Genomic DNA, 14,903 nt, shown 5'->3' with positions numbered 1-14,903 from the left:
AAAAAAAAAAAAAAAAAAAAAAAAAAAAAAAAAAAAAAAAAAAAAAAAAAAAAAAAAAAAAAAAAAAAAAAAAAAAAAAAAAAAAAAAAAAAAAAAAAAAAAAAAAAAAAAAAAAAAAAAAAAAAAAAAAAAAAAAAAAAAAAAAAAAAAAAAAAAAAAAAAAAAGCATGAACACAATTAAATACCAGGAAGCACAATCAGATAAGGATTCATTCCAACAAAATTGTATATATGGGATTTATTAATTTTGCTCAAACGTGTACACATACTTCTGGTAATAGCCAAAACAGTGAAAACCTTCAGGAAAATCTGCTTTATTTCACTCATGATTAGCACAAAATGATCACTTATGTAGCCTTCACAGCTGGAGGCAACGGAAAGCCTGAATTAATCAGACTTCCTGAGCCAGAAGGAAAAGGCACCCAGGAAAAGAGGCCCCAGTAGAGGGTAGGGACAGACACACTGCAGCACGCAGAGCCAGGGAAGCAGAGGGCTTGGATGCTGAGTGGATTAGTATCTGAGAGCGCAGTCTGGCCCTTGTCCAGACTGGGGGGATGTGATCAGATCTATGACCATGGGCCAGCACGTTAACTGGTGCAGACAGGGGCTGACCACCTTGAGAGCATGAGGTCACTGAGGGAGGGAGGCACTCTGCACAATGAGTTTTCTCAAATGGAAGTTTCCTTGTCATCTGTCAAATTTTCCTACTTAGAAGGCTCTGATATTTAAAAGAAAAAAAAATGAGTACCAGTTTGTAAGAAAAAGCCTAAACACAAACAGCATTTTCTACTGACTTCAGGTCAGAAGAAAAGGAGGGTGGGGGTGGGTTTCCACTTCACCTGATCAACTAATCTGTTGCTGCTGTTTTTCCTATCCTCTCTAACTCACATATAATTTTGTCAGTTGCACAGAGCTTATTTTAAGTGTGAAAGTTTCAAACACCACCAGGCCTTTTGCTTTCTGTTACCCAATATTACAATGAATCTCAGAGGTACCAAAACACAGTTTGGTTATCCCCAATCCTCAGGCTAGTCAACCAGTTGGTGTAATCTTTTATTCTCTAGTGAAAGATGAACAGAATCCCTTTACCATGAAGGCATAAGCATTCTACCTAAAATTAAACTGATGCATGTCACCAAGTCCCTCTTCATTACCCTGGTTTCTCCCTCTCCCCAAATTCCAGGTGTAGAGAAAAAATGGTATTACTTTCTACAGCTCTTAAAAAAAAAAAAAAAAGGCAGCCAGGAGATACTTAGGTATGTTCCAGGAACGATTTACATGAAGTGCTTTCAATCTTTTCTTATGACATTTCTTGACCTTTAAAAGAAACATATAAACATTGATAAAAATCTTTACCATCTACTATCCACAGATATATTTCAGACTTCAGAAATTTTTATAGGTAGAAATAACATAAAACGCCTTTTTTTTTGTACTGTTAAGCAGATTTTTTATTTTTCTTTCTTTTATTTAAAGCTTCCATTAGTCTCTTATTATAAAACCACAGAACACTGCATCTGTGTTCAAAAGTGTAAAAATAGCATGCTGTGCATTGAAAGTGAACACAGAACAGCAAAGGAACGCATCAGGTAACGCTGTCAATCAAAAGCTCAGGTAACTCCACAAACAAATGAGTTCTTCAGATGTCTGACAGACTGAGCTCTGCACCCAGCTGCCAAATTTAGGTGCAGAGTCAAGCTGACCTCTGCTGCTCTCTCTGCTTTTAAAATATTCTTTCTATTTCTGTTCCTGCTCCACACAGTTTAATTCCCTGTACTGCAAATGCTTTTGTATCAGACAAACTGATACGACCCCAACTAAGGCAAGAGTCAAGCAATACCGATGACCTTCTCTCCCTCACCATCAGCGAGCACTCACACGGCCTTCACTAAATCTACATATTTGATCATTTCCTTTGACCTTTATCTTCCCAGCTGTACCCTTTTGATGTTATAGAATGTCCCTGCCAAATGTGAATTCTGTCATACTCCAATTCCCAAAAGCAAACACACAGAGAGAAGATTGAAGGAGGGTTTCTGATAATTTTACAAGAGCTAATGAAAGGGAAACACAGTCAGTCTGTCCCATGAGCAGCAATCACAAGCATAAAACCCCACAGTGCTAGATCCTGAGCTGTCAAAAGACTGTAATTAAGGTTATGCCCATACCCATCTCACCATACAGGCAGTCAAACTATAACTTCTTGAAGATTATTTTCTGTTCTGTACTACAAACTGTTCATTAGTGGAGTAAAGTGATACCCCTTATTTCCTTATATAGGTATCTCACATGGTCAAAGTGCAGCTAAAGTTTTTCAAGTCAAAGATAGGTACACCAAAAGGTATCATAGTATCTTTGACTTTTATAGCATACCTACTAAATGAGCTAAGTTAACTAAACTGCAATGTATCAGAATACAAAATCAGTATATGATAGTATTATTTTCCCTTCATGTCTAATTTCTATAATAGCATAGACTTGTAATTCCTAGCAAAAATCAGTGGGATACAAAGACTCAAGTAGTTCAGGAGTATCCAGACTATGATCTTCTAAACATAGTCTGCTATTCATTCAAAAGAACCTAGATGAAGCTTAGAACAACAGCACAGCAGTGCTGGGACAGTTCATCTGGCAAAAGATGAATTAAATCACCCACTATGTCTTTTTCTGCTGTTAACTTTGTGGTACAAAAGCACCTTAACAAAACAAGAGAAAGTTATTTTATACATGGATGTGCTTTCATCAAGCCACAGAGATGCAATTTCTTTACAGAGCAGTATAACTTTTAATCAGCTGATCTATAAAAGCCTTAATGAACTTCATCCTATTCACACTGAGTGAGACAATTTTCTACATCAGCTACAAAAAATGGAGTACTGAACAGGCTTGTTTCAGGAGGAAGTAATTTCTTCCACAAGTTTCAGGTTCTATGGCATTCACACGTGCAAGGAATCACAAAGTAGGGGTATTTGCTAACCAAAAAAAAAAAAAAAAAAAAAAAGAGCCAAACACAACAGAAACATTGAGCAATACTTGTGCTACCTAAAAACCCAGGGTACAGCATTCATCCCTGAAGGCCTGACAGTATCACCTCAATCAGGTGCAGCAGTAAGAGCATTTCTGAAATTCAGTCTTAGACAACATCCCTCTATGGCCTAAGACAGAAGCTGGCAAGTTTTAGAAAGAACTTATTAAAGCTACTTCTCTCAGAGTTCAGACTACTACATCCAACCCAAAGTGTGCACAAGTCAGCCAAATATTCCAGGCTATGTTAGCAAATCTGTAGCTATCAGGTAGAGGGAGGAGATTCTTGCCCACTGTTCTGCACTTTTAGGGCTGCATTTAGAGTACTGTGCCCAATTTGGGGGTCCTCAGTACAGGACAGACACTGATATCCTGGAGCACAGTCAGTGGAAGGCCACCAAGATAGTGTGAGGGCTGCTGCAAGACATAAGAGGAGAACAGCTAAGAGAACTGGATCTGTTCAGCCTTAAGGAAACAACACTAAAGGGGACATTTACTGCTGTCAACAACTCTTTAAAGTATAAAAGAGAAGGTATAGAGAAGCTAGAGTCAGACTTCTCTCAGGAGTACACAGTGTTAGTATGAATTGACAGATATACTGGAACATGGGGAATTCTGTCTATGTATACCAGAAAAAAAATTACTATCGGTACAGTGAAATACTGGCCCACATTTCTGAAAAAGGTTGGGTTCTCCATTCTTGAACACATCCAAAACTTAGTAAGACCCTTGGCAGCCTGCTCTTGTTGGATCTGCTTTGAGCAAAAGTCTGGATTGGATGAACCCTGGAAATCCCCTCCAAACTAAATTAATTCATGAACCTTCAGCACTAGGTCAGCTGCAGGTTTATCTTGCTGAACTTTCAAAACCCCCAAGGAAGGGAAATCTACAGCATCCTTGGATAACAATTCTAATACAGCATTAGAAATTTTTCTCTAGTCCACTCCAAACTTTCCAAGCTGCAGCTGTCAGCTGTCCCCCCCTTTCTTTACCATCTGCACTAGAGAGAAGAGTTTGACTCCACTGCATTTCTAAGTTTCCTTCAAGTAGGTGCAGGCTGTGATTAGATTACCCTTTAGTTTCCCTTTGCCTGACTGAACAGGCTCAGTTCCCTCAATGCCTCCCTGCACAGGAAAGACATAGACCTGATCAGAAGGCTGGAACATCTCTTCTGGGAAGACAGGCTGAGAGAGCTGAGGTTGATCAGCCTGGAGAAGAGAAGGTTCCAGGGAGACCTTATGGCAACTTTTCAGTACTTATAGTGGGCTTGTAAGAAAGGTGAGGACAGATTGTTTACCAGGGCCTGCTGTGATAGGAAAGGGGTATTGTTTTTAAACTAAAAGAGGGTAGATTCAGACTAGATGTAAGGAAGGAATTTTTTACATTATGAATGATGAAACACAGGAATGGGTTGCCCAGAGAAGTCGTGGATGCCCCATTCCTGGAAACATTCAAGGTCAAGTTGGAAAGGACTCTGAGCAATCTGATCTGACTGAAGATGTCCCTGCCCTTTGCTGTGGGTTGAACTTGATGACCTCTAAAGGTCCCTTCCAACCCAGATCATTCTGTGATGGTTTGTGACCACTCACCTGCTCTAGAGGTGCACTCTTCTAATGCAGCACAGTCTGCTTTTCCCTTTGAGATTAAAGTCAAAGCAAGGGCACAGATTTCAAAAAAGTCCCCCACAAGTCACGCAAGTAATTATGGCTTTTGCTGATATGGTAACTGTCCAATGACTTTCCATTGCTGAAATCAAATGAATACCTGCTAAATCATTCATGCTTCTCCTCACCATTTTATTTAAAACTTCATCCTGCAACTAAAGTTTTAAGTTGCTCACATTTGCTGAAATGCCTATCAGCTTTACAAATCAACTTTATGAATCAACTTAAAAAAGAAAGCCTCTCCCATATGTCTCATAAATTGAACTCATGTACTCGTTTCCACAATGAAGCAGACAGGGGTAACTAGTGGGTCAACTTGTACCATCTTCAAAAGCTTTCGGTACGGAGAATCGGGCATTTTGTTATGCTAATTGTTCTGATTTGCTAGAAATAAACATGCCCTAAAACATCTTAAATAAAACCTCAGAGGTAGGGAACAGTTGGTGAGCCCTGAAGGTTCTGCTACAGAGACACAACAAGTAACATCTGACGTTCCCTAGGGCGCTGTGCTTGACACTTTATTTTGCTAGTATTTTTTTTCAAACTGCTGTTTTATATAAGACAATGTCAATGAATCAATGTAACAGGATCCTTCATTAAAAAAATATCATAAAATGACTTGTATTTGTTAAACTGGAACCTCTGAACTCTCATGTTACAGAATTTTGCAGCTACAAGCTGTTTCACAGAAATACAAGCCAAGAAAAAAAAAAGGAGCAAATTAAAGCAAATAGACTAATTAGAGTCGTGATACACATCTGCTGCTCTTTCAATTTAAATGGTAGGATTATGGTGCTTACCTGCAAGATCCTTACTTGCAGAACACGTTCAACCCCCCAAAACAGATCAAGAAGAAATTGATAAAAAGTTTACATGTGCAGTGAATTCTTATTTTACAACATGTTCCAATATATCCCAGTCTCAAGTTCAAGAGAACTCTAGTCCAGTATTCTGCAGCAAGATGTACCTTTGCAGGGAGCCTGGCTCCAGTTATCCTGTCTTTACATGCTGATTCTCCAAAGGCAAGGGGGGACTGCAAGAGGCCTTCGCAAACCTTGTGCATCCGCAATCACCTGACACTGAACAAAACCAACACGCCCACTTTTCACAGCTTTGTGGCCATTCCCACCTGGCTTAAAATCATCAAGGAATAGTAATAAAGTGAAGCACTGAGGGGGGTGTGTTTAAATTTCTTAGTGACAACTCCTTAAAAAAAAAAAAAAAAAATCTAGAACACCTAAAGAAGTGCATTTGAACCACAGATATGATGATTTCTTATTATTCCAAATTAACTAATCTTTTAAATTAACATAATTTTCATTAAGTGTCAAGGTTACCCTGGTCTGGAAAAAAGGAAGACGAATTACAATAACTTTAAAGCATAGTACAGCATCTACTGAAATAAAGCTAGGCTTTCTTATGAAATGCTTGTTTTTGTGTGATACTTGTTGTTTTGTGGATTTTTAAAGACCTCTAGAAGAAAAAAACCCCGCTATTTAGACTTCCCACCCTACACTTTTCCTGTGAAAGAGCAGTATTTTTTCACAGTTTTCCTGCTTTTGGGTTTAAACAGCAATGTTGTCATGAACCCATCAATAGGTAAGAATCCATTACTAGGTGTTTATGTTTATTACTAGGGATTATGTTATTATACAAATATCACGGAAAAGCCTATTAAAATGAATGACCATTCTGCAGCCTGATATAAACTTTATGTGATACAGCACTGGCAGGAGAGTCTCAAATCTTGAAAAAAAAAATCTGGAACGGCATGCATTGCAATAATAAATCTAGCTACCTAGAAACTTATATCTTTGTCCATACTGTGGAGAAAACACAGCTTTGCTCTGACCATTCACCATCAATTTCAAGTTTCTGTTGGTTAAAAAAAAAACACAAACAAACCCACAAAAAAAAAAAAGCCCACCAAAACCAACAGAAACCACTTGGCCAGTAGCAGGATTTAATCCCATAATGTGACTTGCCATGGTTTGCCATTTCTCTAGTTTCATCATGAAAAAGTCTTATTTTGAATCACACACTTCCATGCTTACTTTTCTGGGCTTCTACAGAAGCACCTGCTGCTGCCCAGAGCTTCCTAATTGGACCAAGGAACAAAAGACTTCCCTGTGTTTTCTCTCTACTGCCCATTATCAAGGCTTTCTAAGCAGGGATGAAAGCACTCTTGACACCTCTCCAGCAATCCAGGTGCAGAGACTCTTCTGAGGTACTGGCAACAGCCATCTACAAAGGCAGCAGCCTAACTCCACATGGGCACTACCCAGAACAGTCCCCGAGTTTATGAAAAAGAAATATGAAGCAAAGTTAGTTTCTCTGTCTCTGATAGTGCTCCCTGGTTAGCAAAATTTTAAGTGTCATACTGTTATTTAGTTCCTCTGGAATTCTGTGCTTTTTTTACAGATACTTCTCAGACAGTCCTTCAGCTCACTGTGACCTAACGCACCATGTGTCATTTTTTGGGATAGGCATGGAATTAAGGTGTTCTGGCCTTCATCTTATATAGAATTGTACTATCATTCTTTTTCCTTTGTCTTACGCTTTTTAAATAGAAGTTCTAATCCATGTGATTTCAGTTAAATATATGATATAGTGTCAAAAAAATTAACTACAAAGCATGAAACAGGAAATCAGCATAAACACTTTTAAGAAGACAATGGCTTAATCAAAAAAATGCAAACACCCTCCTCCCCCCATAATAACCAGTTGTGCTGAAAGATGGACTGTCATATAATTAGATGATAATAAATGGAGTTGATCAAGAATGCTTTTGGAAGCAATCGTAGGCAACATTTTGCTTTGTGTGCTGAGGTCATGAAGTAAGTATGCACTAATTGCATCTGCTGATAACCCGAAATTAAGACATATTGTTTCTACTCATGTATTACAAGCAGCACTGTATGACCTGAGGACTGAAGTACAAAAAATTGGAAGAACTAAATAGCACAAAGGTCATGCATTTGCTAGCAATAACAAGGATATGTGCAATACATGGGGAATTGACCGACTGAAAAAAGAGAGGAGGGAAACAAGCTGAGTTACTACTGAAATGCAAAATGTGTCCTATTTGTGAAATGTATTCATCTGAACTAAGGGCAAATGTGATTCAGACAACATTTCTAGGAAAGACAGGGACATACTAGTGTCAAGTTCAAGGCACCAGGGTAAAATATGATTTATAAAGTGCTAGTACCTGGAATAGATTTTATACACTTCCACCTATGCATTCATTTTTGGACAAGAAGGCAGAACACCGTATGCTTCTGAAAGCTAATACATGCTCCAAACACATTAGCAGCATAACTGTTTCAACAGAAAATGAACTTTTAGGTTCAAACATTGGCCCATAAATGCAAATATTTATTTTAAATGTCAGTCTCCTCTGAAACCTACCTTTCAATTTACAAGACTGAGTGTATAAAACTGACCAGGTATCACTGGGTGCACCACTTAACTAAACATGTTGAGAAATAAATTAGCTTTTCCATGAAAGAGAACTGGTAAGAATGTAGAAAACAGATGTATTTGAAATATATTACTTCATTTCTTATAATTGTTTTTATGCAACGTTTAATATAAGGAATTTTAAAACTTGCAGGGATGGCACCCTTCCAAACAGAGATGAGAGCAATTTAATCCACTCCACTATCTCTTCAAATCTGTTTCCTTACCCCTGGCTCTAGTCTCAGTCAAGACTTAGTAATAGACAGTATTCACAGCTCACCTTTGTACACTCATATATATAATTTAGTAGTCATTTTATGTTCTTCTGTAAAACGTAGGTTGAAAGTCTGCACTGAGGCTCAAACTTTGCCTGCTAATCCTCAAATACCATTTCTTTCAAATGGGCATTTGATTTATTTTTAAATACTAGTTTAGCTGTTGGGAAGTTTTGTTCTGACTATCTGGGTGGAAATGGGTTCTGCCTAGACCTGCTCAAGAGACATTAGCCTTCTTAGCTTGGATAACCCGTTGTAAGAAGTGTGAGTAGGTATCAGGTGATTAGGTATCAAGTCTGTGAACTGTGGGTTAGAAAACCTGAATCCAGTTGGAACATGGCAGAGAAAAAAATGGTATAAAAGGGAGTAGCATGTCCAACTCCACCAAAGTAATATGTGAGGTAAGGGCCTGATCTTAAACACTGGTTGTGTGTTGCTAGAAGCCTGCACGTGTCCCAGCAGCCCTTTAGCTTGAAAGAGAGAGAGCCATGTGTGGTAGAACTAAAATAGACAACTGTGTGTGATTTTCTCTTGTTTCTGTACATCTACAGTGACAACTAACAAATGTTCTGTTGATGTTCTACTACAGTAAAGTAAGTTTATTCTTCTAACTTTTCCTAGCTTTAGAATACTTTCAGTGGCTGCTAAGTCCCTCCATTACAGGGGCTGGTGATCTGAAGTCTAATTTACAGTATCCAGTAAACAAAATTAGGATCCAGAGCTACAAAGTCCTTCTACTACATTGTCCAGCTAAGAGCTGGTGACACAGCTTGGGAAAATAGATTTCCTAGTGAAAAATATAAACCAGCATATCCTTTACATGGAGGAGAGAACAAGGTCTATGCCTAAATCCCAAGAGGCTCCCATGGGGCTGAAACAATCAGTAGTACTCTTGCTCAGAGGATAACGGCAGCATGTATGTCAGGAACACAGAAAGCAAAATACTATTACGTTGGAAATCCCTTGCTGAATTTGTATGTGGTGCAGGTTTTGGTAATTAGTATTACACAGAAGAAAGTGAAAATAACAAAGGGGAGGTTCAGGTCAAACATCAGGAAGAATTCCTTCACGGATAGGGTTGTCAAGCATTGGAACAGGTGAGGTGGAGTCACCATCCCTGGAGGTGTTCAAAAAATGACTAGACATGGCAAATATTGCTGTGGTCCAGCTGACGAGGTGATCAGTCAGTGGCTGGAGTTGATGATCTTGGTTGTCTTTTCCAGCCTAAATATTTCTGTGACCTTCAAGGTCCCTTCTAACCCATAGAATTCTATGAAGAAGTGGCTTAATTGTTTGAGTTTTAAATCCCCAAAAACAGGCTACAGAATTGCTTAAGATAAGGTGGGAAGCCAAGAGTGATCTGGGAGCATTCTACCAGATAAAGGTTAAAAAAAACCAAAATCCAAAACACTAAAGAGGCTATTCATTTTGGATTTTCTTCATATATTTGTCCTACATTAAACTGTATCTTAGCATTTTCCTCCTTTATAGTCTCTGCCTTATATGGTAATTCAGTATTTCAGGTAATTCAGTGCAAATTGAAAAACTGCATGTGATAAACTTGGTGTAACCCCACCCACTGGCTGATGCAGGAATACAAACTGCAGCAACACTGACTCAGTAAACCCTAGTCATTCTTCACCTTCTAACCCATGGATTCACCAAAAAGACCACTTTTGATTAAGTAAAAACTGCTCAATCTCAGATCGTAAAAGAAATGTCACAGCAGTGTAATTCTTACTGCAGCCTTTGAAGTCTGGGAGGTCCCAACAGAAGGGACTGAAGACTTGATCAGTATTTTATACATGCAAGATTTCACTCATACAAACAAATATGTAAGGCATAAATATTCTAACATAACAGTCGGTAATGAAGCTATTTGAACACAGCCTGCTATTGCTGAACTCAAGATGCCCAACCCAGAATCTTTATGTCTCTGAAGTACCCAAGAAAACATTAAGTTACAGAGCTCTTTCTTTATAAAACCAGTTACCTAAATTTACATGCACCAAGCAAAACAGAGTCACAGTCTAGCATTCCTTAGGCTGCAAAGATTTGACACCACACTCAAACCAGTTACCAGTAGCAACAGTGAACTTTACCAATACCTAAATGTTTAGTATTTGTGAGTATTTGTGAAAAGTCTGGAAACTTCTGCTCTGATCAACTTTTGTACTTGGAAAGTATTTTTTGCACCATTAATCCAGAAAGGTTGCAAATCAATGATTCAAATTCTTCAAATTAATGTGTGCAGGCACAAACAGGAATGAATTAATTACTTGTTTTATGGGGGAGATCCTGGTCAGTCAGAGTCTTTCAGATACAAATCTGAGTCCAAATTCAATTTTTTGTTTACAGGATCTAATGTTTACAGGATCTAATCAAGAAAAATAATTTCAGGTAGATTGAGAGGGATCTCAGAAGTTACTAAACTTGTAAGCATTTCCACTGGCACTTCTTGCGTGACTTTGGCATAATAAGTTTTGGAGAATTCTGACTTAAAAATTAACAGATCCAGTTCAGGTGTGGAAGTACAAAACCCAAAATGACAGGCTGACCTTCATGTCTTGGTCCTAAACATTGGTCTGTTAGAAGTTCAAAGCCTTTTCGTCATTCACTTAACCTGTTCCCAGCAGGGAACATATTTCAACCCTTTTACTTTCCCTTAAATTTAAACCTCAATTCTGACAGTTAGACATAGCATCATTAGCAGAACATACATTATTTGAATCCCTCCAGCTTTAACATTACCTCTGTGTGTACACATGCACACTGTCTACTTGTCTGGCAGCAGGATGCATCACTAAAGCAATGGAAGCAAGTTAAAGTGGTCTTGCCAAATGCAGAAACCTGTCTCAGTTTATATAATTTTTTTTTTAACAGCATATCTTTTGAGTACAAGATATTTTCAGAAGAAATAAAAGTCTTTAAAGGTCCTGTTTTATAAAGCTCTGTCAGTTACAGTTCAGTACAGACACACATTCTTACAATGTTAATGAAGTGACACGTGAATAAATTAGTATTAACATGTTTTGGTACATTTTAAAAATTACAGCATCTGAAAGCTTTAAGGCATCATTTCTTTTGACTTACTCCATAGCCAATAATTTGAAAAACAGAGCAGAGATAATTAGATACTATGGTGACAGACCAACATGCTTTATGTAAGTGCAACTGTGTAGAGAGGCCTTTTCAATTGCTCCTTGACTTGCTACTAAAGCTAAACATACCTCCTTGCAAGGTAACCCTGTTGGCATACATGAAAAAAATTAGTTAAGAAGTTCAATATTATTAAATTAAATATGTACCTGAGAGCTTCATGAGTAGCTCAGACGCTGCCTTGACTGACATGTCCTGCCTCATCACATTTGCCTGTGCTTCCTGTGGCTTGAGTTTCTCCTCAGGGATGTTTGGAGCTGAGGCTTCAGATTCTTGGCTGAACACATAGCTGGACTGAGACACGGTTGAACTTGCAGCTTCCTCATCCTTAGGCTCCTCTTTCACTTTAAAATTAGGAGTCAAAGGCTCTTTTTGATTTGCAGCTGTCAAGAGAAGGAAAGAAGTGAGACTTAAGGCAATGTATAATCCTCGAGCAGCTAGTAACAGGAAGAAACCATAACCTGAAAAGTGCTAGGGCAGGCATGTCAAACTGTTCAAAGATGCTTCAATGGGCAAACAAAACTTCTGCACCTTTTGTACAAAGGGGAAGTTTTGGAACACGAAAACTGCATGTACCTAAGCTCATGAAAACATTCGCTTATCTTACTTTTTTGCCCCTTCTCCTCCTAAAAGCACTTCCCTGGTCCCCTGGTTTGTAGGTCTTCTATAAGTTTGGTGGAAATTTAAAGCGTCATTTCACCTTATGTGAAGTAAATTTGGCAAAGCCCGTGGGTACGACATATTAAGTTTTTAGAGCATGGAAAAGAGGCAAGAGATAAAGAGTAGAAAGATAGAAAATCTAAGAAGGAAGTAAAAGGGAAAAGACAGCAAATTCTTGGGTCCTAAATGTTGTTACGTTAAAAAAGGGAACAGAGGGATTTTCAAAAGACAGCTCTGCACTGTTTCAAGTTCTATACCCACAGAAAGAAAGAGAGTAAGTTAAAATAATCCTTTCACATACTCCATGTAAGCAGCTCCACTGAGAAGGGTACAGAGAGCTTGGGGGGCTGTTTAAAATCTACACACTGAGCAGTGTGGTTCTTGAAGGGTCTTTCCAATACCCCTCTTTGATCCTTTGCACTGTAGTAGATCCTTTGCATTGCATTTGGCTGAACAGATAAAACCAATTCCAGATCTTAAACAAGACTTCCAAGCCCAAGTAATATGAATTCACAGGCAGACTGCATGACAAGCAGAAGGCTAAAGTTGCACTAAATTTCAGCAGCTCTTCTTACAATTTTTAACCACGAAGAGACAACTATTTCCCTGTCTCCTAGTGACTTATTCTCGATCCAAATTTCACTTTGAATTGCCAGTAACACACCAGATGACATGTTCAGTGCCATAAAATCTGACGAGTTTACATCTCCCACCTCTCAAAACTTCTGTCCCCGCAAACATGAAAGATAGAGCACTGTCACCATTTTGTTATCTTTTAAGCAAGCTCTCTCATAACTCACCTTACTACCTCCCCTACATATTTTCCTTCTTCCATATGGCAATCTTACCTACCTACCATCATGTCTCTTGCCTATGATCTCTGTCAAATCTCACTTGGACCATGTAAGAAGGATGTACCCCACCACCCCCCTTCCACGGGCTGGAGCAGGGTATTAGAAGCCCATGTGCATCATTGCCTGATGCAGAGAGATGTTTGTTTTAAAAACCCATTACATGGACAGGAAAAGCCTGGCACGTCACAAGGATGATAATATCCAACTGAAGGGGCAAAGAATTAACACATCAGATCAACCCAGCAAAACCTGGCAACCTTTACTTGCTTAAGTCCTTAGTCTACTTTCTCCTCCACTTCACTACTTCTTACCTACTCTCAGCCTCCTCACTTTTCTGGCTTATTTCCTCAGATACTCTCCTTCTCAGCAGTTCTCCCAAAATGTGACTCCTAGAGAACCTGAATTCCTGCATCCCACTGTGAAGTGCTCAGCATTTCCCAAAGACCTGAACCCTAAAATATGAGGTGCAATCCCCATCTTTATGAGAACTAGACACTTACACTTGTTACTTTGAGCTTTGTTCATTATCACCCAGTCCATTTTTTGTGGTTTTCCTTGTGTTTGTGGTTTTTTGGGTTTTCAAGTTTTTTTTAATAAATTTTAAAGCTACTATATCATCCCATAAAACAACACATACTTTCAGTTTATACTGAAGAGTTCTTTGGTTTTCCTCCTTTCTTGTTGGCTGGCAAAGAACAGGATTAAAGCAAAGGGTATAAAGATCATGCACATAAGCAACATGAACATATACACTGGTTCTAGTCACTGCTTCAGAAATTAAATTACCTTATATGTGCAATTTTTAACATGACCTATAGGCACTTTTACCAGTATTAAGAATTGCATTTCCCCCTTATTAAAAAAAAAAAAAAAAAAGGGCGTAAAAGCAGAAATATGACCCATTTAGGCATGCTATAACTCATAAAAATACAGATTAAAGCTCTCAATTAAATCTTAACTTTACCAAGGTACTAACAAAAAAATTCCATCTATTTTCTTTATCCAGGCCTCAGTCTACTCTGGGGTTTGACCTGGGTTGATGAATGGTCACCAAAAAAAAAAAAGACCCAAAACTTCAATGCCAAATTACCTTCTGCTTTCCTTCACTTCCTACTGCAGCTGCTACTGATATGAAAAATACCTCCACCAGGATCTGAGTGCACCTGATAGGGAGCATTCTGCCTGAACTTTCAGAGAATGTGGAGGAAAAACAAAATATCTTTCGAATTTAAATTTTGAATGAAAATTTTGAATTTTGAACTGTCCCAGAAAATAAAGGAAGCATGAGTCCAAGTGAGGAGGTAATTACAACCCAGTGAGAACAGTCATAAACCTGTGGATCCAGCCTTGTCTCTAACCATGAAGCAGGGGAGAAAATGAACCAAGTAGAGGAAGTACTATAGACCAAGTCAGCATACTCTTTTACCATTTAAAATACAGAGGTGATATTAAACTCACATACACAGATCAGTGTAAGTTTACAACAATACACTATGGTCCATTATAAGACAGCTTTAGAACAATGTAAAAATATCCATACACAAATACAATCACTGTAACAGAACTCACATTACCGTCTTAAACTAGGAACTTTTTTCATAAGTGCTACTATATGCAGTGGGAAATGCTTATTGGATTATTCTACCACAAGGAGGAGGATCAAAAGGGGTGCTTTTGAAAGAAATTAGCATTTATTAAACCCTCTTATCACCATGCCAAAACTCAGCAGCCAATTTGACCTAATCCAATGGCAGGGGAAACGTGGTGCCTCTATGCTCTTCATCCCATCCCATCCACAAAGAGCA

The 14,903-nt window shown here is 38.4% G+C and overlaps 1 protein-coding gene across 1 annotated transcript in view; it reads right to left on the bottom strand.

Moving 5' to 3' along the window:
• ZNF827 (zinc finger protein 827) overlaps positions 1 to 14,903 on the bottom strand; it is a 110,440-nt gene that overhangs the window by 38,084 nt on the left and 57,453 nt on the right. Inside the window, exon 5 of the mRNA XM_027890641.1 lies at positions 11,734 to 11,967. Coding sequence (XP_027746442.1) covers positions 11,734 to 11,967 — 234 coding nt within the window. The remainder of the gene's footprint in view (positions 1 to 11,733; positions 11,968 to 14,903) is intronic.

This window comes from Empidonax traillii, unplaced genomic scaffold (assembly GCF_003031625.1).
Source record: "Empidonax traillii isolate 1590-97213 ecotype Southwest subspecies unplaced genomic scaffold, ASM303162v1 scaffold293:size840699, whole genome shotgun sequence".
NCBI classification, from domain to species: Eukaryota; Metazoa; Chordata; class Aves; order Passeriformes; family Tyrannidae; genus Empidonax; species Empidonax traillii.
This window is presented reverse-complemented; position numbering and strand designations above follow the sequence as displayed.